The sequence below is a fragment of the Lucilia cuprina genome, chromosome 2 (genome assembly GCF_022045245.1).
Source record: "Lucilia cuprina isolate Lc7/37 chromosome 2, ASM2204524v1, whole genome shotgun sequence".
In the NCBI taxonomy this organism is placed as follows: domain Eukaryota; kingdom Metazoa; phylum Arthropoda; class Insecta; order Diptera; family Calliphoridae; genus Lucilia; species Lucilia cuprina.
This window is the reverse complement of record NC_060950.1, coordinates 43,920,235-43,948,001: the sequence shown is the minus strand read 5'-3', so window position 1 is coordinate 43,948,001 and position 27,767 is coordinate 43,920,235. Positions and strand designations below refer to the sequence as shown.

The window sequence follows — 27,767 nt, the reverse complement described above, 5'->3', positions numbered from 1 at the left end:
GGTACAAGTACTGCTCTTTTATACAGAATAGTACCATAATTAAAAAATCCTTATAAAATTTGACACAAGTATTGCTCTTATATACATTAATTAGACTATAAATTTTTTTACGATCGGTCCATCTTATGGAAGGTTTTTCCGATTGGTCCATAATTACAGAAATAGTACCATGGAAGTATTTTTGGAGTGGTCCATAATTGGTCATTGCTCCCATACAAGGTCCCCTCCCGAAAATCACTTAAACGAGCATAACACATTACTTAATTAAAAAATCCTTATAAAATTTGACACAAGTATTGCTCTTATATACATTAATTAGACTATAAATTTTTTTACGATCGGTCCATCTTATGGAAGGTTTTTCCGATTGGTCCATAATTGGACATAGCTCCCATACAAGGTCCCTTTCCCGAAAATCATTTCAACGCGTATAACTCATTACTAAGTTAAGATATTTATATAGAATTTGGTACAAGTACTGCCCTTATATACAGAAATAGTACCATGAAAGTATTTTTGGAGTGGTCCATAATTGGTCATATCTCCCATACAAGGTCCCCTTCCGAAAATCACTTAAACGCGCATAACTCATCATTAAACTGAGATATTCATATAAAATTTGGTTCAAGTATTGCTCATATGCACAAAAATATTGAGAAATTTTTTTTCGATCGGTCCATAACTGGTCATACAAGGTCTTCTCCCGGAAATAACTTAAACGCGCACAACTCATTACTAAGTATTGCTCATATACAGAGAAATAATATTGTGAAATTTTCTTCCGATCGGTCCATAATTGATCACGGCTCCATACAAGTTCCCTTTTAGAAAAATACTTAAAGGCACATAATTCATTACTAAATAGTGATACCCATAAAATATGGCATAAATACTATTTTTGTACACATAAATATTATTTCAAAATTTGTTTCTCGATCGGTCCATCCTTGGTCATAGCTCCTATACTAGGTCCCTTTCAGAAAATAATAAAAAAACGCATATAATTCATAACCCAATATTGATATCCACACATTTAGCAAAAATATCACTATTATATACATAAATTACACTATAAAATTGCTTTACGATCGGTCCATATTTGGTCATGGCTCTCATACTAAGTCCAAAAAATCACTTAGATTTATTACCAAATAATGATATAGATATAGACTTTTTGAAATTTTGTCTTTATATACATAATTGGACATAGCACCCTTAAAAAGTCATTTTACGAAAACGCACTATACTCATTACCATATAAAGCTATTGATACAAAATTTGGCTCAAATATTAGTTTTGTATACAAAAATTATATTTCAAGTTTTTTTTTACGATTGGTTCATCACATGAGTGCGGTCGGTCCCATACATAGTTCCCTTCAGAAAATCACTTAAACACACATTACTTGTCACTAAATTATGATAAAAAATTAAATATATAGATTTTATGTACAGAAAGAAATTTAGAATCTTTTACAATCGGTCTATAATTGATCATATCTCCCATACTAGGTCCAGCCCCTAAAAACGCTTTAACCGTATTTAACTAGCTGCATTATCAATTTGTTTAGACCAATATTATATATGTATATATATTTTGAAAATCCCTAAATCTTTCACACACATGTATACATGCAAATTACTAAATATCGCTAAGCGCTATAAAAATATAAACAACAAGGCGTTTGTAATGTTCAATAAATCTTGGAGTTGTAATAGATTTAAATCTTGGGATTTTTTATTTAAGACATGAGAAATCTTATTTCTACAAATACTTGATTAATTAGAAATGTATTAATATAAAAGGCTGGGCCGAATCTTTAATACCCTCCACCAGTATTAAAGATTCGGCCCAGCCGAATATAACGCTATAACTTGTTTTATGTTAATTTTAACGCGGAGGCAGGGTGAGCTTAAAATGTATACTTACAAGAACTTAATACTTCATAAATAGAACATTAAATGCAAAATATGCAAATATCAAGAGCAGATTGATTTAATAAATATCTTAACAAAATACTCTATCTTATATTAAAAAAAATATTTTTCCGCAAATGCTATATCATCGAAAATAATGACTGCTAAGTTAGGTTAGGTGTCCAGGCTGCCAAGACGCACACTTGGGTCCTATTGGTCCCTTTGTGATACCTGTAAAGGTAATAGAAGATAAAAGAAAACAAGTAGGAAAGTATAGTCGGGCGTGGCCGACCATATAATACCCTACACCATGAGTATATTTTTATACCCTTCACCTTCGTGAGAATGGTATATATAAGTTTGTCATTCCGTTTGTAATTTCTATAATATAATTTTCCGACCCTATAAAGTATATATATTCTGGATCATTATAGATAGCGGTGTCGATTAAGCCATGTCCGTCTGTCTGTCCGTCTGTCTGTTGAAATCAGTTTTTAGAGGACCCCAGATATCGGCGAGATCGGAATCTTCAATAATTCTATTAGACATGCTTTTGAGAAGATCGCTATTTAAAATCAGCAAAATTGGTCGGTAAATAACGGAGATATGAGCAAAAATCCGAGACAACCTCTGAAAATTTCATCAAAAAATGTCATTTTTAATGCTTTGTTGTAAAAGCAACAATAACACTGTATATTAAAAAAGATGTACACGTGTGTGTAGATGTATTTAGTTTTATTCAGCTGTTCAGTTATTTTTGTTTTTCTGTGTTTTTCGTTATGTATGTTTAGATGTCTGTTGGTTTAGATGCCTTGTGTTCGTTTAGCGTTTTTGTTGTTGTGCTTTTTGTTTAGCTTTTGATGTAATAATAATGTAGTCGGGAAAAAATTTAAAATTTATAAAAGGTGTTTAAAATACACTATGGTGAAGGGTATATAAGATTCGGCACAGCCAAATATAGCACTCTTACTTGTTAAATTTTTTTTATAAAGAAACTTTTATGTTGAATATTACCATAATTCCAAAATATTTATGCAATTTATTGATAAAAAGAACTAAAATTAATATATGAGGCTTCAAATATGGGCCGATCTTCGGTAAATTTGGGAAAAGGATATATTTTTAAATAACAGTTAGTTTTGTTGAGTTTCATTGCGATAAAAATGGTTACAAGTCAATTTTAGACGTTTAAGACATTTTTTGAAGGGGGGTTTGTATGAGGGCTAGGGTCAAATAAGGGCCGATCCTTACGAAAATCTGCAGTGTCATCTATACTTATACAAAACTTATTTGTACAAATTTTTAGAGAGATAATAGAATATTTGACGTAGTTATGGCATAAAAAGTTTATCGAGAGGTACGGTTGTATGGGGCTAGGAGAAATAATGGACCGATTTCAACCATTTTCAATAGACTTTGTCCCTGTGCCAAAAACATGCTTGGTCCAAATTTCATCATTAATCGACTCAAAAAATGATTCTGAATCGATCGGTATACTTTAAGGTGGGTATTGGACCAATATTTTTGTATGTTACAAACATCAGCACAAACGTATAATACCCTCCCCACTATAGTGGTGTAGGGTATAAAGAGTAGGAGTTTTAGGATCGAGAAGAGGTAGAGAATAAGTATAAAATGAAAAGCCTAGAATAGTGAAGAATTGAGATAGAGATGGAAGAGAAAATAGAAGGGTCTGTCCTTGAGGACTAATAAGTGCCTTGATTGAGTATGGCTCGGTGGTCCTAAATCCAGTTATTGTGCCTGACGAAGGCATTAATATTATCCAGTCATAACCTGGATAGTTCTGACAAATCATCGAATACTCGCTACCCTAAATATTCAAATCGTGTGTTTGCTAGTGCAGAGCATTGACAGAGAAGATGTTCAATAGATTTCTCATTCTCTTCATCTTGACAACTTCTTCAGAAGTCGTTATAGGGAATGCCAAGCCTTTTTGCATGGTTTCCAAATAAGCTATGTCCCGTGATGACAGCAACATGCTTACTGATGTGAGGACGGTTTAGTTGCAGAAGATATGACGTGCGTTTACTGTCCAAACTTGGCCATATCTTCCTTGTGCTTATGCACAGTGGGGCAGAATGGAAATTTTTTGGAAATAAATCTGGCATTTCTAAACGGCTGATCCGATCGGGATAAAATTTGGCGTAGCCAAGGAGTATTCGAGTTTAAGTTTTGAAGATGAACCCCGCAGATGCCCCAGGGACGGAGCTGTGGCGGCTCAAAGTAGGGTACCTACGACATGTAAAATTTTTAAACTCGTGTCATTTTTTTGTTTTTCACCCAAATAAGATTTTTATATTTTCTGAAAGCGCTCGAGGAGATCTTGAAAAAACATGCTTGGACATACTACTTATCTCTTATAATATCCGAGTTATAGGCATTTAAAAATTTAGTGATACAAAATTTACCATACCTTGGTCCGCCTTTTTTTTGAATACCGGGCGTAATTTTGGACCAAATGGACTCAATTTTTTCTTGTTAGTTAGACAACAAAATTAATAATATACAAAAAATTTCAGATCAATATCATTTACAGATAAAAAATTTACGTTTTTTAATTTAAAAATTCAAAAAATTTTAGATTTTTGCCGTTTTTTTGCCCAAAATGTGTCTTAACTCTTTTATTAATAAAATAAAATTTTCTTTAAGAACATATAACAATTTTATAGTTTTCTAAAAGGTATCTTTACGCAAAACGCTTTGGCGTAAAAAACTTTTTTGAAAGTGTTGCCACTGCGTCCTTCCGAATATGACCTATTTTTTTTACCAAAACTTCAACTTTGGGCGACATGTTCTAAAATCCCAAAGCTAGGATCAGAAAACTGAAAGCAGTTTTGGAAACCTCAATATGTTTTCTATTTACTCCAAAAGTATTTTCCCAGCCCTGAAAGAAATGTGGACCCTATGGGCAAAAATGTAAAAAATCCCATTTTTGGGATTTTCATTCCTATTTTTGGGAATTGCGGGATACCCTTTGACCTTTTCAATTTTTTTTTTGCATTTTCTTATTTGAAATGACAAAAGCGTTGAAAATTTCATTGAGTTTTGTTCATAAATAAAGATTTTGTCATATATTACATATTTGTTTAATTTCTAAAACTATGATTTATATCAAAATTTTAATAGGGTCGCAGATAGCTACAATAATTTAGTCCATATTTATCCCTTAATATCATTTTTTAGTTAGATATGGAAATTCTCGACCCTTTACAAAAAATTTCAAGCCAATATCTCAATTACATTCAAAAATGTGTTCATTAAAACCTGTGTCCTTTAATTTCATCTTTTTCATATTTTAGTACTTATTAAGTATGACAGAACATACATTTGGTGTTGAATAAAATATTTGGACAATTTTTAAAAATTATTTAGTAAATTATTAAAGACTATAACATCGTATATACAATAAAAAATTATAACTTTATTATGAGCCACGCACAACAACACCTAAATCACCCCACACAAACCACCTTTCCCGCCCATCGAAATATAAAACACAATTTAATATAATATTATCAGTTAGTATAATTGCTTTTTTATTTGAACTGTTTATCTTAATCATAATACAATTAATTCTTACAACCTACTTATATAGTTAATTCCTAACACTACTTATTTTCTATAAAATAATCTGTCATATCGGTATACATATCCAGAAGTCCTTGTTCGAATAGTTGAAAGAACAGGATCAGAAGATAGAAGTAAACTATTTCCATTAGACTTACTTTTACATCAAAAAGTTTTCAATTTTTGATATGCTTGTTTTGTCTACTTTTCTACAATATGTAGTTTTTTATATAATTTGAAATGTCTTCAATTCTTTCTGGCCCAAAGTAAAAGATTACGAATTGTCTACCTATTAACATTTAGGACTATATTACTATAACCTGCAATTCAGTCATTGATATTTCTTATTAGTAAATGAAACGAAATTATCATTACATTATATTTTTAAATACATGATCATAAACGAAACAGAATGAAATAATCTGTCGAAAAAATTGAGGTAAAAAATATATATAAATTTCTGAAAATTTAAGCATAATAGGATCTTTCAATTATAAGTATAAGCAACCAAATAGAAAATAGGTAAATATAAGATTTAAATATGTTCTGTCATATTTAATACTAAAATATGAAAAATATGAAATTAAAGGATGCAGGTTTAAATTTACATAGTTTTGAATGTAATTGAGATATTGGCTCAATAAATAAACTATGATTTATATAAAATTTTGATATAAATCATAGTTTTAGAAATTAAACAAATATGTAATATATGACAAAATCTTTATTTATGAACAAAACTCAATGAAATTTTCAACGCTTGTTAAATTTTTCATTTCAAAAAAAAAAAAAATGAAAAGGTCAAAAGGCATCCCGCAATTCCCAAAAATAGGAATAAAAATACCAAAAATGGGATTTTTACATTTTTGCCCATAGGGTCCACATTTCCTTCAGGGCTGGGAAAATACTTTTGGAGTAAATAGAAATGATATTCAGGTTTCCAAAACTGCTTTCGGTTTTCTGATCCCAGCTTTGGGATTTTAGAACATGTCGCCCAAAGTTGAAGTTTTGATAAAAAATAGGTCATATTCGGAAGGACGCAGTGGCAACATTTTCAAAAAATAGGACAAGTTTTTTACGCCAAAGCGTTCTGCGTAAAGATACCTTTTAAAAAACTATAAAATTGTTATATGTTCTTAAAGAAAATTTTATTTTATTAATAAAAGAGTTAAGACACATTTTTGGCAAAAAAAAAAAAACGAAAAAATTCTAAAATTTTTTGAATTTTTAAATTGAATAGCGTATATTTTTGGATCTGTAAATGATGTTGATCTGAAATTTTTTATATATTATTGGAAATTTTGTTGTCTAATTTGGACAACAACATTTGGTCCAAAATTACGCCCGGTATTCAAAAAAGGCGGACCAAGGTATGGTAAATTTTGTATCACTAAATTTTTAAATGCCTATAACTCGGATATTATAATAGATAAGTAGGATGTTTTTTCAAGATCTCGGCGAGCGCTTTCACAAAATATAAATATCTTTGAATTTGGGTGAAAAACAAAAAAAATGGCACGAGTTTAAAAATTTTACATGTCGTAGGTACCCTAATTTGAGCCGCCACAGCGTCGTCCCTGGGGCATCTGCAGTGTTCATCTTCAAAACTTTAACTCGAATACTCCTTGGCTACGCTCACGCCAAATTATATCCCAATCGGACCAGCCGTTTAGAAATGCCAGATTTATTTCCGTTTGTAATTTCTATAATATAATTTTCCTGTCTGTTGAAATCAGTTTTTAGAGGACCCCAGATATCGGCGAGATCCGAATTTTCAATAATTCTATTAGACATGCTTTCGAGAAGATCGCTATTTAAAATCAGCAAAATCGGTCGGTAAATAACGGAGATATGAGCAAAAATCCGAGACAATCTCTGAAAATTTCATCAAAAAATTGTTATAAAAGCAACAACAACACTGTATAAAGATTTTTTGATTTTATTCAGCTGTGTATTTTTTGGAATCCAAACATACAAAGTATACACAGCAAAAAGATATGATTTGCATTTTTTGTTAAAATAAAATAATTTTCCCTTTTGTTTTGCAAATATATTTTTTAATGAATAGAAAAAAGTATTGAAAGCGTTTTCAATTATATGAGAGTAGATTGTGAGTTATTGTACAATAATTTTTATGCGAATAATGTAAGTTTGAAATTTGAAACTAACACAAGTCCAAGTGCTTTTTAAAAAAAAATTTTTTACGATAAACAAAAACAAAATCTACGTCTCGTCAATGTTTACCAGCAATAAATACGAAAGTGTTGTTGTTTTACTCTCGCTTGTATATTGTTAAGAACAACAACAACGTATTGCTAGTGTTAAGCGCATATAAGTGTATAGAAAACACACTGTCTATAGCTAAGCGCATTTACAAAAACAAAAGAGTACCAAGCGCATAGGGCTTGGGCACCCTTGGTTTGGATGCTGTTGGCGTCATTTCGTTCTTATTTTTGTTTTTCTTTGTTTTTCGTTATGTATGTTTAGATGTCTGTTGGTTTATATGCCTTGTGGATTTTGTGTTTTATTTCGTTTAGAGTTGTTGTTGTTCTTTTTGTTTAGCTTTTGATGTAATAATAATGTAGTCGGGAAAAAATTTAAAAAATATGTTTAAAATACACTATGGTGAAGGGTATATAAGATTCGGCACAGCCGAATATAGTACTCTTACTTGTTCTTATTTAACAAAGCATGAAAAAATATGACATTTTTGATGAAATTTTCAGAGGTTGTCTCGGATTTTTGCTCATATCTCCGTTATTTACCGACCGATTTTGCTGATTTTAAATAGCGATCTTCTCGAAAGCATGTCTAACAGAATTATTGAAGGACGCCGATCTCGCCGATATCTGGCGTCCTCTAAAAACTGATTTCAACAAAAACACAGACGGACAGACAGAGAGACGGACAGACAGAGAGACGGACAGACAGACAGACGGACATAGCTTAATCAACTCTGCTACCTATAAGGATCCAGAATATATATACTTTATGGGGTCGGAAAATTATATTATAGAAATTACAAACGGAATGACAAACTTATATATACCCTTCTCACGAAGGTGAAGGGTATCAAAACGTTTATCTTCATAATCAGAATAGCAAAAATTATTTTTTTACATATATTTTCCTTGTTCAGGCCTATAAGTATCAAACCGTTTAAAATTCAGGAAAACAGATAACTTCAGAAATGTACCTACGATCTCAATAAACAATTTTTTAAAATATATGAATTTTTTAGAATGATATTCCAAAAATTTTTTGGCGTTTGGTTTAGTCCATTTCAGAATTTTTTGAAATTTGTATGCCCCTTATAATACAATTAAAGTCATTTTGCGGATCAGAAATACACTAAAGCTACGTTCAGACCTGTAAAATATTTGGTCCAAATATTTGTTATAAAATATTTATAAAGTTGCGTCAAACAAATGCAATATTTATTTCATGTTCAGACTTGAATAAATATTTGATGGTATTGTTTTGTCAAACAGTGCAAAAATAATTTGGTTCAAACACATACATGTTTTGCAGCCACAGTATATCGTATATTTTCATGCAAGAAAAAAAACAATTTAGCAATTTGTTTTAATTTTAACTAATTTTATTAGGTTTAAAATTAAATTTTTATAATAAAAGTGTATAATATTAATATATAACACGATTGAAAAAACTTTGTTTGTCGAATCTGAACATAAAATATTTCATGTTAACAAACAGCAATGCGGATGATTTTCATAAAACAAATTGATTTGTTGGCAAATAAATATTTTCTCATTGTTTCATCAATGTGAACACCAAAAGTCAAATAATTTACGTCATTTTGGTAAAATAATTATTTGATCATGCAAACCAAATGTAAGATTAAACAGCGTCAATGACAGCTGTTCTTTGTTTATTTTCTGAAAAAGAGTGTTATCTCCTCATACAAAAATGTAAATAGTCGCTTATATGACTGGTTTTATTTTATTTTTTATAAAATATAAATCTGAGACAAAGTTGTGACATTTAATTGAAATTCAAGCAATTGCGTAAATTAATGATAATTATTATTTTTGTTGTTTTGTTATTTATTGGTTGGTAACAACATACTATATATAGTTATACTACATAATATATGCATCTATAGTCTAGTTTGCAGTCTAGTCCAACGGTTCCCAAATTACAATTAAATAAGAGATACTGTTATCTCGGAGTAAGAAGTTAGGCCACATTTCATAATTCAAGGACAAGCTAATCGCAGATTTAAGTTTGTCAAATTGTAAACAAAAGTGTTCTTGTTTGGAAGGACTAAAATAATATATTTCCGGAACAGAGGTGACTCTTTATTCGTCTTCAATACGTTAATCCAGGTAATTTTAAATATAAATATTCCATTCCGACGTGATACACAGATTTTAACTTGATGTTGGCGACCAATATTATCAAATTAACATCAGAAAATCCATAAATAGTCAAAACCATGCAGTAAAATTCACTGTACTTTCGCAAAGAGTTCAAGTCATATATTATGCGGATAAACGCATTCCGCAACATTATCGAAGAAGTTCAACTTTCTTATATTATTTTCCCTAAAAATTAGCTATCATACTCAGATTACTCGTCTGCAATCGCAAAAAAAATTTGCAACGTTACTCTTTAATCACATGTCGACGATATTTAATGAAGAAACCTTTTCGTTACCTTAAAGAAAAGTGAACGTGAAAGATCTCACGATCATAAAATTAAACATCATGTTAACAATGAAGTCATTCTATCTTCAAAAACAGGCAATTGAAACTTCTCTGAAATATTAATTATTCTCAATGCACGGGAATATTTTATAGAAATGACATATCTACATCTGTTTGACCTTGGGATTTATGGACTATGACAATTTTCGGATGAACAATTATATATTTAGAACAATAAGATATCAAAATATGTATGGGTCCGCGAAGTAAAAACCGGGGGAACCGCTGGTCTAGTCTATAGTCAAGCTATAGTTTAGTCTATAGTCTTCTCTATACTCTAGTTTATAGTATTGTTTATAGTCTTATAGTCTTGTTTATAGGTTATAATCTAGTCTATAGTTTAGTAATTAATTGAGAAATTATTTAATTAATTTATTACTCAATTTATTTAAACAATTATTTATTATATTAATGGATATAAAAATATATTAATATTAAACCAATTTCTATAATTTTAAATTTTATAGATATGTAATTTAATGAAAATTATTTATAATTTGGTTATTTCCGGCCTTATAGCGATTTTTTTTGAAATCGCTATAAACCGTTCCAAACAACCAAGGTTTTTTGCTACATTGACTATACTAAATAGCAACAACATGACAGTAAAGATCCTCCATTTATCTCTTTTCCACTTGCACAAGGTATTGAAATGTAATTTCAGTACATTGTGCAAGTCTATCTATCTCTTTTCCACTTGCACAAGGTATTGAAATGTAATTTCAATACCTTATGCAAGTCTATCTATCTCTTTTCCACTTGCACAAGGTATTAAAATGTAATTTGTATTATTTTGTGGTAAAATTTTGATGAAAAACAATATTAAATGTTTGTTTTCTTCAAACAAAACTTCAAAATAGAAATACTCATTTTAAGCACATTATGAAATAAAAATGTATTTAATTTTTTGTTTTTAGGCAGAAATTTCTATGAAATCGTAAAAAATGTTATTAAATAGTTTCTTTAACGTTTAACAAAAATGTTTCATGTTTGGTGTTCACATTTTGTTCACACTAAGAAAATATTTGTAGGTTAAAAAATAAAAATGTTTCACGAAAAACAGCTGATATTTTGCTTGCTCTTCAAAAATATTTTGTGTTCACATTACAGCCAACAAATATTTGATAAAAAGCGTCAAATATTTGATAGGTGTGAACGTACCTTAACAACAATTTTAATTATTTTTCCCACGACAAACTTAAATTGCGGAATTTTCGACATCCAATTCCAAAAAATTGAAAAAAATGTTTGAATATATTGCACTGAGATCAAGATTTTCAATCGCAGGAAGGGAACTGAGGACGCATTGTTAGAGGTATTCCTTCTAAAAAGTGCTTTACGGGACACCCTAATGTGGAAGTAATGAAAAACCAAATGAAATAAGAAAATTTTCAGGAAAAGTTTTACTTTTGTGACTTACCATTCCCAGGAAGTTCATATGTTCTAGAAAGTTGTTTATTGAGATCTTAGGTACATTTTTGTAGTTAACAGTTTTCTTAAATTTTAACGGTTTGAAGATATGAGCCTGAGAAAATGATCACTTTTTCTAAAAATGACACCGAGGTCCCAAATCTTTAGGGGCATATAACTAAAAATGTGCATGAATTTGGGCAAAACTGGAAGACACAGTCTTCCTATTTTTGGTCTTATATTATATAGTGGTGTCCGTATATGGTTATTTAACCATGATTAAAAAAATTACACACAGTGTAATAAAATGAAACCATTAAGTGTTATATATCAAGAAGAAACCTGGGACAAAATAGAGTTTAAAATATTAAAATAAAATACAAAACAACGAATTTTGACACAGCACCCCAAGTGTTGACAACAATACAAACATTTTGAGAAATGTTATTTTAGAATGAACTAAATTTTCATTTTCGGTGGAAACATCAGCATCTTCAATAATGTCTTGACGAACCAACCGTAATGGAAGTAAAGTCTCCATTTATAGCATCATTCATCGTTCAATTAGTTACAATCATTCCATAATCATAGCAAAAGTTTATAAATTTACAACCTCTACTGTCAACGGCTTTATCTTTTACTTTCTTTCAGTATTCAACGAGCAGTAAATTGTATTAAAATTTTCAATATTGTTTTGTACATTTAAGACACTAATTATTTTTAAATTGGTTATGTTGTTTTCCTCGAGGAAGATATCTAAAATCTATAATACGATTCCCTGATTTTCACATTAATAAGCACAAATTGTTTCATATTGAGAAATGAATAGTTGATATCGAATTTAGTCAGATATTTTTTAACCCCTATCAGAATTCCCGAAATATTTATTGAGATATACACTTTTTTCTTGTATAACATGTGTTTCATGTAAGGCAAAAATATCAAAGAATTTAATGTAATTAAATAATTCTATATAAAGTAATTTATTCTCTAGTCCATTTATGTTATACGCTATGCTAATTATACACGGTTGTTAGATCTTACAACGTTAGCAGTAAAATGTGCAGAAAATATTTTAAAGCTTCTAGTATCTTCTAAAACTGTACTATTACATACATATATTGTTGTTTTAGTTTTTTTTCTTTAATTTCCGGCTCAATTACTTGACCGATTTCTTGATTCTTTTTCAACAGATTCGCGATCCTCGCTGCAAAATCTATATATGGTAAAAATCGGTTCAATATTCGGAAGTACACTATCGGAGAAAATAAAGTGCAAAAGTGCTCATGCTATATTATTTCAGCGAAAAATCTGTTAAATTATTATTGAATATGGATTTTTTTAATTCATTTAGTTTATATACAATGCTACAAAAATAACAGTTAAACAAAAAATTAACATCTAAAATTAAATTAAATTCACTTTTGTGTCGGACAAAATAAAGTGTAATTTTTTAATCTAAATTTCTTGTTTATTTCGATCTGATTTGAATATCTGAATCTACTCAATCCGCTTTTGTAATTTTTGACCATTTTTATTCGCAATCGCATAACTTTTATAACCCTAACTTTTCGCCATACTATTATTTTCAAAAGAAATCCGTTTTCGCTATCTCAATTGTGGTCAAAAATTATTCTTGCTTCTCTGAGCAACTTGTTTCAATTTTTCAGAGATTTTTCCTACAGTAATGTTATTTTTAACTTAATAAAGTGCTTAAGCTTATTATCCTGCTGAGATATAATAGATAAAAAATTTTGATATACAACAAATAATGATATATGAAATTTACACTTTATTTTGTCTGATAAAAAAGTAAATTTACTTTAATTATAAATGTTATTCAGAAAAATTTTAAGTACAATAATTTAGTTTTATTGTTATTTTTGTAGCTTTGTATATTAACTAAATGATTTCGAAAATTTCTATATTTATTTATCATTTAACCGATTTTTCGCTGAAAGAATATAGCATGAGTACTTTTGCACTATTTTGACCTATATTGTATAAGCGCTAAACGTTTCTAGCAATACACAATCACACAAACATGTGCTTGAATTAAAGAATAGAAAACAAAATAAGAAAGCAAAACAACAATACTGGATTTTTTATTTTTGGAAGAAAGACTGGAGAGTATAGAAACATTTATCTTCTCTGTTACAGTTTGGTTTTGTATTTTGCAGTGATATTGTTTGTTGCTGTTTTCAATAAGAGTTTCGTAAACAAATATGTAAATAGACTTAGGTGTAAAGTGATAAATTGTGAATGTAATAATGATATTTTATATATATTACGTTATAAAAGAAAAAAATGTACCAAATCGAAACACATATGCGGAGTTTTCGTTGGAAGTTTTTTTTATTAACCTTTTCGAAAAAATTAAAATGAAGGATGTTTAAAAGGAAACAAAAAATGGAAATATAAATAAAGTAAATAATGCTTGGGGACAGCTCTACATATGTATATTAATCAATGTGATGTTGGTGTTTGTCTTGGGATCTAAATATTTTGGAATAAGCTTCTAAAAACTCATTATTTTCTTTGAAACGTAATTAGATTTTAATGAACATTTATATAGGGGATAATACGAAGGAAGAAATATTCGTTATATTTGCTTTCAAAAAAGTTCAAATAAATTGTTTTACAAAATAATTTTGAAAATTTTTTTGAATCCCTTTCCTCACTTCACTTAACTTTTCATATATGTAAATTGTTTTTGTATTTTAAAAAATTTGAATGAAAATATTTTCAACACAAGTTTTTTTACAAAATAAACCTAACCTAAGGGGGTTAGATTTTAAACCTTTTCCGGGACTTCAACTAAAACTCATCACATTTTCTAAAAGAATACGTTAATCAAAGCAAGATATATACTTTGATAATAGAAATAATTTTTTGTCGGGTTTTATTTTGCAGCATATGTAAGAAATTTTTCCTTTGATGGTTCTGGTCGAATTTCGACCGCAGCGCGAACTCTAGTATTATTAATTACATTTTTTGCAAAAAAAATAATTTGAATGTAAATAAAGTAGAGAACTGGGTTGGGTAAATCTAAATAATTTTTCACGGAACTATATACAAAATAATTATTTTATTTTTACAATTTTTTTACAGCTTGGTCAACAATGGTAGATAAAGCTGATTGCTTTGAAAAGGATTGTTCTGTTCGAGTCGCAATTCGGTAAGTGTTAAAATTAACATACAACTACTTATGTTTGTTAGCATTATTTATGGGAAAAGATTTTACTTCAGATTTCTGGATGGTTTTAACAACTAACAATGACTGGTAGTGAACATGGCTTCAGACCGGATTGGCCGTTCATGCCAGTTAACACAATGTCAATGTTATTATACCTTTCACCTTCGTGAGAAGGGTCATTCCGTTTGTAATTTCTATACTATAATTTTCCGACCCTATAAAGTATATATATTCTGGATCCTTATAGATAGTGAAGTTGATTAAGCCATGTCCGTCTGTCTGCTGAAATCAGTTTTTAGAGGACCCCAGATATCGGCAAGATCCGAATCTTCAATAATTCTGTTAGACATGCTTTCGAGAAGATCGCTATTTAAAATCAGCAAAATCGGTCGGTAAATAACGGAGATATGAGCAAAAATTCGAGACAACCTCTGAAAATTTCAATATCTTCACAAAATTTTACAAATTAAAATATTATGTCAATAAAATTTTCTGGATCGGTCCATATTTGGACATTACATTATATCGTCCATAATTAGGTCTCCTACAGAAAATCACTTACTAAATTAAGATATACATATAAAATTTGGTACAAGTATTGCTTATATGCAGAGAAATAATACTGTGAAATTTTTTTCCTGTCGGTCCAAACTTGATCATAGCTCTCATACTCAGTCTCAGAAAAACACTTAAAGGAACATAACTCATTACTAAATAGTGATACCCATAAAATATTTGGTATAAAGTACTCATAAATGTTATTTGAAAGTTTCTTCACAATAGGTCCCTCCATGGTCATAGCTCCCATGTAAAGATCCCTTCCGAAAATCACATAACTCATTACCAAATGGTATCATATATTTAGGAAACACTTGAATCAGTCCCATTAAATGTTCTAGAAAATGTATACGAGTATAAATTTTTTTTTATACCAAACTAGCTACCTAGTGTGCTTTGCTACCCTAAAAGCAATGAAAATTAAAAAAAACTTTACCAAATGTTCATATTGATTTCAAAGTTTTCGTGCAAAATTTGAGGATTTTTGCTATAATAATTTCCGAGACATACGATTTTTTCTATTTTATTAATATGGAGGTTCCATTCCCCCTAATGAAAGTCCGTTTTTTTTTTCTCCAAAGTGTTCAGATGGATAAAAAAATTCTTCGTGCAAAATTTTAAGAAGATAGTTTTATTAATTTCCCAGATAAACGAATTTTTGTATATTTTATTCATATGGGAGGTGCAACGCCCCTATTAGTAGTCCGTCAATTTATTGCCCAAAATGTTTAAATTTATGTTAAAGTTCTTCGTGCAAAATTTTAAAATTCTAACTCAGATAGTTTCCCAGATAGGCGAATTTTTGTATTTAATTCATATGGGAGGTGCCACGCCCCTACTGCTAGTCCGACCTTTTTTCCTTAAATAATCACATTGACTCTAAAGTGGTTTAAGGACTCTTGCTGTTATATATTCTCAGATATACTGATTTAACATTTTATTCTTATGGAGAGTACTTCTCCCACTATAGTCATTCCGCCCATTTTCTCAACAACTATTTTTATGGACTTAGGTATTAGTGCAAAATTTTAAGATTTTAACTACAGTAGTTTTCCAGGTAAATGAATTTTAGTATCTAATTCCTAGGGGGGTGCCACGCCCTTTATTGCTTGTCCAGTTTCAAGCTAAAATTTAATTTGTCCAGCTAAATTGAAAATTTTCAGTACACTACAATAACTTGGCAATAATTTTTGTGTTGTACATCTGTTATACAACTACGTTATGATTTCCCTCTAACTAGACTAAATTGTTATTTTTTATTGTTTTGTTTTTAGTATTTAATTTTAATTCTTACATAAATATGCATATTTATATGCAAATATGTATGTGACAGACTGAACCGAAAAAATTTAAGTTTAGATATTAAAATTTTAAAGAATGCAAAGAATTTATTTAATTGTAATATTTTTAAATGATAATACATGTTTTGAATATTAGTACTATGTGGAATTTTTCGATTTTTTTATTATTGCAATTTGTAACTCTACTGGTTGTACTTATGTGCACAAAAGCATTTATCGATATTCTTATTGATAAAGGAGTTAGCAAAAAGTTATATTATTGTATTTGTACTAGTTAATCTGACACCGTAAATATTGGATCCTCACTCAGCTTTTGGTGCTCTGATCAGCTTAAAATCACTTTTTAGAGCGAACAAATCTTGTCCTCCTTCCGTTAATATTTTTATAGGAATTTCTTAGTTAAAGTACTTGTGGTACTTATATAAAAAAACGATTTTTATGAAATTTTGTGGGAGTAAATTAAGTCCGCAAAATTAAATTTCAAATTGATAGTGAAATTGCAACTTAAAATTTTGCAATTTAAAATATTGAATAAACAGATGCTGTCGGAATTCTGAGATAAACCAAAATACATTTATATTGGTATAAATCATTGGCTGCTACATATGCCCTTGCGGACAATGTGTTATTCTCACTTATACACACGCAATACAAATATTCTCAGCAACAAAACAAACTATACACATAACAAAAACAATTAAATTTAGTTGTCTCTTTATGAAATGATACACAGAGGCTATTTCAAAAGCCATTACAAATTAATGTATGAATACTTATTATAGAAAGATCTATTAGACATACTTATGTATTATTATTTATTTTTATTTGTTCAAGCAATTAATCGCTTAAATTGTAACGATTAAACGATCGACAGTTAATCATTTGAGTAACATAGCTAAGGAAAATGAAAACAAAATAATTCTAAATCAAATAATAACTCGCGAAAATAATCATTATCAAAATATTGGAAATTGTATACCCTACAAAAGTTGTAAAAACATTTAAAATCGTACGATGAACAATAATCGCAATACATGCAAAGATTTGATACTCATAAACTTTAATTTCCACTGTATCATTGGACTTTTAGTTATTTATTTATTTTATGTATAAGGTTTTATTTTATCTTGTTAAATTCTTAATTTTAGGCAGTTCTTCTGCGAATGTGGATGATTGCCTTTGCATAGGTAAATACCCCTGAAGTTATGGATACAATGCTTACATTCGGTAGACGGTATTATAATTGGTCAAATATACGCCATAAAGTCTCGTAAATAATTATTATCTTTTAATATTTAAAGAAATAAAATTAAATATAAAAAAATATAGGAGAAAGTTATAAAGATACCATTTTTATTGTTTTGAGCTATATTTTTATAAAACACTATGCCTTTTAAATTTTTGATTTTTTTTTTTTGCAAAAAATAATAATTATTTTTTGATTTTTATTTTTGGGTCAGAAAAAAATCAAAAAATGATTTTAATTTTTTTTGGCAAAAATAATATTTATTTTTGATTTTTATATTTTTGGCAGAACTAAAAATCATTAAAGTAATATAATTTTTGTTTATTCATTTGTTTAATAAAGCAAATAATAAAATGTTTAACTAAATAAATCTGTATTTTATATTATTTGATCTTAAAATAAAATAATGAACAAACAAATAAACAAACAGACAAACTAACGAACAAACAATTAAACAAACCAACAAAGACACTGACGAATGAACAAACATAAAAACTATCTAAGATCAAATAAACAAATAAGCAAAGAAAAAAATCAAGCGAATTAACAAACAAATGAATAAACAAAAATGATATTGCCTTAATGATTTTTATTTATGCGAAAAATATATAAAAATCAAAAATAATTATTATTTATGCAAAAAAAATAATAATAAAAATTATTTTTTTGATTTTTATTTGTACCCAAAAAATTAAAAATCAGAAAATAATTATTATTTCCACAAAAAAAAATAAATAAATGAAAATCCAAAATAATTATTATTTTTTGTGTTTTAATATAAAAATGATGACGGTTACGGTCCCTGCTCTTAACTCGAAAGAAATCTTCAAATCTGTGCATAAAATGTGGAGAAATTTTCAATATAAAAACTGTTTTCCAAAAAGTCCTATGTGGAGTTTTTTTAATTGCGCTAAAGCGCGTAAAAAATTGAGTAATTTATCAAAATACGTATTAAATATATTAGTAAACGAATCTGCGAAGAGGCCATATGTCAAAATAACAGCTAAATTAAAATGTTTTTTGTTATTCTGAAAACTTTGGTTAAATTCCCATAATACTAATAATCAAAACAGGGACGATATGTATATTAGAGATATAACTATTGATATTTGTTGCATATATACAAGTTAACATAGCATAGTCGAATAGACCATTAAAAAATGTGAGAAACTACGACATTATTTTTTCGCGGTTGTTAAAAAAGTTCACGCACCGTAAAAAACCAAAAAGTCCAGAGTATATGTGAACCACTGAATTTTTTGGTGTATCACTTTGAAATTATTTACATAAAACCAAAATTAACATTTTATAAGTATTTTTTTATGTCCAGCTTTTTTTTGTTTTGTTCAGCTTTTTAAAACCCAATGTCCAGCATTTTGCGAATCGGAATCTGGCAACCCTAGTACAGCCGTTTAGCAGTCTATAGACTTCAAACAAACCCACAAACAAATAAACAAACATTCATTTTTATATATATAGATTTATTTGATACACCACTATAGTGGGAAGGGTATTATGCATGGTTTGTGGTGATATTTGTAACACCTCAAAATATTGGTCCTACACCCACCTTAAGTATACCAATCAGTTTAGAATCACTTTCTAAATCGATTAAGCTATGTCCGTCAGCCTGTATGTCTATGAGTCCATGTAAAGATTGTGCTCATCTGCAGGATTTTTAAGATAATTTGATGAAGTTTGACATATAATTTCCTTTTGAGCCGCTATTGAAAATGGTTGAACTCGGTCCATTATTTCGTCTCAAGTGTTTCGTCAAGTTTTATTTGCTTAACCAAAGAGCGACATTGGCCGCACATTCCGTACAGAATAGATTGTTGGTTTTTTGTACACAAAGAAATAAAAAAAAGGAAAAAGAAAATTAATTTATTTTTTTCGAATTTTTTAAGCACTTGAGACACATTTCGTTCGGTTTTTACATTTTCTTAAGGTAGCTTATACACATTATAGTTGGGCCTTTACCCAAAACCAAAACTAACATTTTCTCAGTATTTTTTTATGTCCAGTTTTTTTTCTCCAGCTTTTTAAAACCGAATGTCCAGCTTTTTGCGAACCGGAATCTAGCAACCCGTTGACAGCCTGGCTGGACTTGGCTGGATTGTCCAGCTTTTTTGATGCTTGTCCAGTTTCAAGCTAAATTTTAATTTGTCCAGCTAAATAAAAATTTTTAAGTACACTTGAATAATTTAAAATAAAGTTTCCCAAAAAAGCTTCCTAGTGTGAACCGGCAGATTACAAAATCATTTCAATTTTACACTGCGTGTCTCTGTCAGCCATTTAGTTCCATCCCTGTCTATTGTTAAAGACGCATTTTATTTAAGCTTTGTAATTTAATCATAAACTTTCATTAAATACTTGATTTTTTATTTATAATACAGTGACAATATTGTGTATAAAGTGTGGCCATTGTGTTTTAATTTTCAATTTAAATCAACTGTGCTGTAAAACAATTTTATTTGCAATTTTAATAATCAAATTTAATGGACAATATCCAAACAAAACCTATTTCAGCAATTTTCATATACTCTTATAAAGTTACATTCAGACCTGTAAAATATTTGGTCCAAATATTTGTTATAAAATATTTATAAAGTTGCGTCAAACAAATGCAATATTTATTTCATGTTTAGACTTGAATAAATATTTGATGGTATTGTTTTATCAAACAGTGCAAAAATAATTTGGTTCAAACACACACATGTTTTGCAGCCACAGTATTTCGTATATTTTCATGCAAGAAAAAAAAACAATTTAGCAATTTGTTTTAATTTTAACTATTTTTATTAGGTTTAAAATTAAATTTTTATAATAAAAGTGTATAATATTAATATATAACACGATTGAAAAAACTTTGTCGAATCTGAACATAAAATATTTCATGTTAACAAACAGCAATGCTGATGATTTTCATAAAACAAATTGATTTGTTGGCAAATAAATATTTTCTCATTGTTTCATCAATGTGAACACCAAAAGTCAAATAATTTACGTCATTTTGGTAAAATAATTATTTGATCATGCAAACCAAATGTAAGATCAAACAGCGTCAATGACAGCTGTTCTTTGTTTATTTTCTGAAAAAGAGTGTTATCTCCTCATACAAAAATGTAAATAGTCGCTTATATGACTGGTTTTATTTTATTTTTTATAAAATATAAATCTGAGACAAAGTTGTGACATTTAATTGAAATTCAAGCAATTGCGTAAATTAATGATAATTATTATTTTTGTTGTTTTGTTATTTATTGGTTGGTAACAACATACTATATATAGTTATACTACATAATATATGCATCTATAGTCTAGTTTGCAGTCTAGTCCAACGGTTCCCAAATTACAATTAAATAAGAGATACTGTTATCTCGGAGTAAGAAGTTAGGCCACATTTCATAATTCAAGGACAAGCTAATCGCAGATTTAAGTTTGTCAAATTGTAAACAAAAGTGTTCTTGTTTGGAAGGACTAAAATAATATATTTCCGGAACAGAGGTGACTCTTTATTCGTCTTCAATACGTTAATCCAGGTAATTTTAAATATAAATATTCCATTCCGACGTGATACACAGATTTTAACTTGATGTTGGCGACCAATATTATCAAATTAACATCAGAAAATCCATAAATAGTCAAAACCATGCAGTAAAATTCACTGTACTTTCGCAAAGAGTTCAAGTCATATATTATGCGGATAAACGCATTCCGCAACATTATCGAAGAAGTTCAACTTTCTTATATTATTTTCCCTAAAAATTAGCTATCATACTCAGATTACTCGTCTGCAATCGCAAAAAAAATTTGCAACGTTACTCTTTAATCACATGTCGACGATATTTAATGAAGAAACCTTTTCGTTACCTTAAAGAAAAGTGAACGTGAAAGATCTCACGATCATAAAATTAAACATCATGTTAACAATGAAGTCATTCTATCTTCAAAAACAGGCAATTGAAACTTCTCTGAAATATTAATTATTCTCAATGTACGGGAATATTTTATAGAAATGACATATCTACATCTGTTTGACCTTGGGATTTATGGACTATGACAATTTTCGGATGAACAATTACATATTTAGAACAATAAGATATCAAAATATATATGGTGGTCCGCGAATTTAAATAAATTCCTCAAGGGGTCCGCGAATTAAAAACCGGGGGAACCGCTGGTCTAGTCTATAGTCAACCTATAGTTTAGTCTATAGTCTTGTCTATACTCTAGTTAATAGTCTAGTCTATAGGTTATAATCTAGTCTATAGTTTAGTAATTAATTGAGAAATTATTTAATTAACTTATTACTCAATTTATTTAAACAATTATTTATTATATTAATGGATATAAAAATATATTAATAATAAACAATTCTCTATAATTTTCAATTTTATAGATATGTAATTTAATGAAAATTATTTATAATTTGGTTATTTCCGGGCTTATAGCGTTTTATAAGGTTTTTCGCTACATTGACTATAGTAAAGATCCACCATCTATCTCTTTTCCACTTGCACAAGGTATTGAAATGTAATTTCAATACATTCTGCAAGTCTATCTATCTCTTTTCCACTTGCACAAGGTATTGAAATGTAATTTCAATACCTTATGCAAGTCTATCCATCTCTTTTCCACTTGCACAAGGTATTGAAATGTAATTTGTATTTTTTTGTGGTAAAATTTTGATGAAAAACAATATTAAATGAAATTTTAGAATATATAGAAGTTATTATTCAATGATATAGCTTTTTAGTAAATATAAACACATATATTTTTGGCTTTTGGTTTGGTTGCGGATTACCTGTTCTTGTTGTTATGTTCCTCGTTGCCTGCAAACAAAATCTTGTTTTTTACTGTTTTATGCGTCAATTGCTTTACGAAATTATTTATTGTAATGTGAACACCGGGCAAACAGACTTTTACTATTTGTATTGAATTGTGTTTGGCTGTGTTTCTTCAAACAAAACGTCAAAATAGAAATACTCATTTTAAGCACATTATGAAATAAAAATGTATTTAATTTTTTGTTTTTAGGCAGAAATTTCTATGAAATCGTAAAAATATTATTAAATAGTTTCTTTAACGTTTAACAAAAATGTTTCATGTTTGGTGTTCACACTAAGAAAATATTTGTAGGTTGACAAATAAAAATGTTTCACGAAAAACAGCTGATATTTTGTTTACTCTTCAAAAATATTTTGTGTTCACATTACAGCCAACAAATATTTGATAAAAAGCGTCAAATATTTGATAGGTGTGAACGTACCTTAAGGTAAACAAAACAAATTTATGTGAGAGACTCTATCATCAGTTGTTACTACTATAAATTAACAACCCTTAAAACATATGATCGATTTTCACTACAATACGCTTTATTGTCAAATCTGGTGGTTTGTGAATTCGATTAAAAATTGTTTCTACTGTCCGTGCGCCATCTATTGTAAAGTAGCTGTTATATCCCAGCGAACAACTCCTTTTCAAATATAATAATTAATATTTCTCATCATGAGTTGCGTTAAACCGAAATGCAGAAATAAAGCTGAGGACCCAATGGTTGCTTGTTGGCTTTGTAATGCTGTTTATCATGCTAAGTGTGCTGATTTAGCCCCTCGGACTGCTGATAATCTTCGTGAAGATAAAGGACTCCGTTGGTGCTGCAGGAAATGTATTGTTTATGACGTAGAATTTTTTTTCATTTTTTAAAAATACTCGTCTTGAACTGGATAATATAAATAATGATTTAAACTGTCTTACTACCAGATTTTTAAAATTCAAAGAATTATTTAATAATGCTCCCTGTTCTCCCAGAAGGAAGAAGACAACTGCTGACGTAAACTCTAAAACATCTTCTTTCCGACAGATAACATAATTAATATTGTCTATCAAAATGTTCGTGGCCTCAACACAAAAATAAAGTCTCTCTATGCTAATAGCTTTGATTTTTCATATCAAATTATTGTCTTCACTGAAACCTGGTTGAATGATAACAATTATATTCAAGATATTGAGATACTATGTTCAAAATATCAAATATTTAGATTTGATCGATCAAACGTGGTGGTGTACTTATTGCAGTATTAAATTCTTTTCCCTGTGAAAGCATAACATTTGAAAACGGTAATAATATTAAATTTATTGCCGTCAAAATCCTATTTAATAATAGTTCCTTATTTCTCGCTTGCTCCTATATTCCTCCAAATTCTTCTGCTGATATTTATGAGTTGCACACTTCGGGAATTGCTTTCGCTCTGAAACAATCCAACTCTTGTGACTTATTTATGGTACTTGGAGATTTTAACCTTCCTCATTTATCGTGGAATAAACCTTTGAAACTTAATTACTTAATTCCTAGTCTCACATGAATTTGTTCAATAACTAATGATGCTCGGATTATTTCAAATAAATAATGTTTATAACTCAAATGAAAGACTTTTAGAAATTGCCTTTGTTAATCATCCTATAGACGTATTCGTACGAAACCATTAACATTTCCTGAAGATGTCCACCATCCTACAATTGAAGTTGAAATTTATACTCTTCGTAATAAATCTCTACCATCATCAAATAGAAATAAATTTAAATATAATAAAACATACTGCTTCCATCGTACTGATAATGTAAAACTAAATTATTTATTATCTAACGTCGTTTGGAATACTATATTTTCTGGAAATAATTTTGATGTCATTGTTAATAATTTTTATTCCATACTTTATCATTTAATTTCACAAACTGTTCCTAAAACGATAAAACGTGAAAAGAAAGGCCCACCTTGGAATAACTACCACTTAATAAATGCAAAAAATAGTAAAAATAAATTTTACAAAAAATACAAAAGATCTGGCTCCATAATTGATTTTAAAAATTACTCTGTGACACGCTCTGAATACAATATCACAAACAAACTGGCATATAATAATTACATTCTTCGTATGAAATCAACACTAAAAACCAATCCTAAGTCGTTTTATAAATTTATCAACTCTAAACGTCGAGCCTGCCATTACCCAAGTTTCCTAAAGTTTTGTTTCCGTAGTGCCGATGATGATCTATTGATTAGTAACATTTCGCTGACTTCTTTGCTACAACATACTCTAAATCGACATTTGATAACATTACTCCTTACTCCTCTAATTTAATGCATTCATCGAATATACATTTCACATTCATCCATAGTAATACCGTTTTATTAAACCTGAGATCATTAAATTCTTCGTCTTGCCTTGGCCCTGATGGTATACCTAGCTGCATCCTGAAACATTGTGCTGAAACGTTGTATGTACCTCTTACGGATATTTTCAATAAATCTATTGAATTAGGTTATTTACCAAGCATATGGAAAAAATCATTTATAATTCCTTTATTTAAAAGTGGAAGCAAACTTGAAGTATCGAATTATCGTGGAATTGCTAAGCTCAATGCTATTTCTAAACTTCTTGAAAAATTTTTATCAGACAATCTATCACATCAAGTTTGTTCATAACTGTCTACATGTCAGCATGGCTTCTGTAAACATCGTTCCACAACAACGAACATCCTCGAGTTCACAACCTTAATAAATGATGGTTTAGTAAATAAGCTACAAACAGACGTAATATATAGAAAATGTATACATTTGACAGAGTGAACCATAATATGCTACTAAATAAATTATCGCTAATGGGATTTAGCTTTGCAGCTTTAAATTGGTTGTTTTCCTACTTATCCAATAGAACGCAACAAGTTAAATTTAGAGAGAGAGTTATTGAGGTCCCACTTGGTGTTCCCCAGGGAAGTCATTTAGGTCCAATACTATTTACTTTATTTATAAATGATATCCCTAATGTTATTTCTCATTCCAAAGTATTAATGTACGCTGATGATGTCAAAATCCTAAAAACCATTCGAAACTCTAGCAATTAACACTTACTTCAATCCGACATCGATAAACTTGGATTTAAATATAGAAAAATGTAAACACATGTCATTTTTTAGAGTAAGAAATTACGACACCAACTATTTTATAGATAAATTGCCGTTGAAAAAAGTCCACAATATCAACGATATTGGAATATTACTAGATCATAGAATTAATTTCCGTGATCACATTGCATTAACTGTCAATAAAGCGAATGGTGTTCTCGGATTTATGAAACGAAGGTCGAAAGAATTTTCTGACCCGTACATTACTAAACATATTTATACATCTTTGGTTCGTCCTATTCTTGAATATGGATCAATTATTTGGGATCCCTGTTATAATATCCATTCAAATAGTATTAAAACTGTTCAAAAGCAATTCTTAATTTTTTGTTTACGTGGTCTTGGCTGGAATTCACTCGTGCTACCGTCATATGAAAGCAGACTCAATCTAATAAAGTTACCAACACTAAAAAGTCGTAGATTAATGCTGGGTATTTCATTTTTACTTGGATTAATCCGTGGTGATATTGAATCGGAGTTTTTGCTTGGTAAAATTAATTTTAATGTCCCATCTCGACCAACCTGTAACTTTCAACCGTTGAAAATAATGTACTACAGCTCCGAGTATGCTAACAACGACTCATTTCGCCGCATATGTGAAAATTTTAACAAATGTTATCATTTAATAGATTATTCGGAAAGTAATGCTAATATAAAAAGAAAAATTGTTTTGCATTAAAATTCCTAAAAATTTGTATATAACTTTAGTCTGTAAGGATTTATATTAATCTATAGACCAAATAAATGAAAAATAAAAAAAAATTCCTTGATGAAGGGCTGATAGAGGGCTTACCAAAAAAGGTTCATTAAACGGTCATTCGTTATTGTCCAATTAGTAGATCTATCGATGAAGGCTTATAAGAAGACTCACAACGTAATGTATATAAGATATCATATTAGAAAATATTCAGTCGAAGTCTTTGTAGAAAGTCTACATAGAAATAATTATAAAAGTTTTAGGGGCATATTCATAAGAATTTCTCAATGTTTTATAAAACAAATTTTCATTTTTATAAATTCTAAGCCTCTTTATAAGGTAGCTTATACACATTATAGTTTGGCCTTTACCCAAAACCAAAACTAACATTTTCTCAGTATTTTTTTATGTCCAGCTTTTTTTCTCCAGCTTTTTAAAACCGAATGTCCAGCTTTTTGCGAACCGGAATCTGGCAACCCTAGTTGACAGCCTGGCTGGACTTGGCTGGATTGTCCAGCTTTTTTGATGCTTGTCCAGTTTCAAGCTAAAATTTAATTTGTCCAGCTAAATACAAATTTTTAAGTACACTCGAATAATTTGAAATAAAGTTTCCCAAAAAAGCTTCATAGTGTGAACCGGCAGATTACAAAATCATTTCTATTTTACACTGCGTGTCTCTGTCAGCCAATTCCTTGATGAAGGGCTGATAGGTCCATTAAACTGTCATTCGTTATTGGCCAATTAGAAGATCTATCGATGAAGGCTTATAAGAAGACTCACAACGTAATGTATATAAGATATCATATTAGAAAATATTCAGTCGAAGTCTTTGTAGAAAGTCTACATAGAAATAATTATAAAAGTTTTAGGGGCATATTCATAAGAATTTCTCAATGTTATATAAAACAAATTTTCATTTTTATAAATTCTAAGCCTCTTTATAAGTTAGCTTGTACACATTATAGTTTGGCCTTTACCCAAAACCAAAACTAACATTTTCTCAGTATTTTTTTATGTCCAGCTTTTTAAAACCGAATGTCCAGCTTTTTGCGAACCGTAATCTGGCAACCCTAGTTGACAGCCTGGCTGGACTTGGCTGGATTGTCCAGCTTTTTTGATGCTTGTCCAGTTTCAAGCTAAAATTTAATTTGTCCAGC

General features: G+C 29.3%; 1 protein-coding gene across 4 annotated transcripts in view; it reads left to right on the top strand.

The window, feature by feature from the left end:
- Nucleotides 1-27,767, top strand: part of LOC111683915 (kinesin-like protein KIF21B) — a 368,894-nt gene that overhangs the window by 53,751 nt on the left and 287,376 nt on the right. For all 4 annotated transcript variants that reach the window (XM_046956603.1, XM_046956602.1, XM_046956601.1 and 1 more), the window contains one exon: nucleotides 14,756-14,822. In XM_046956603.1, the coding sequence (XP_046812559.1) occupies nucleotides 14,767-14,822 (56 nt within the window). In that variant the 5' untranslated portion in view covers nucleotides 14,756-14,766. The remainder of the gene's footprint in view (nucleotides 1-14,755; nucleotides 14,823-27,767) is intronic.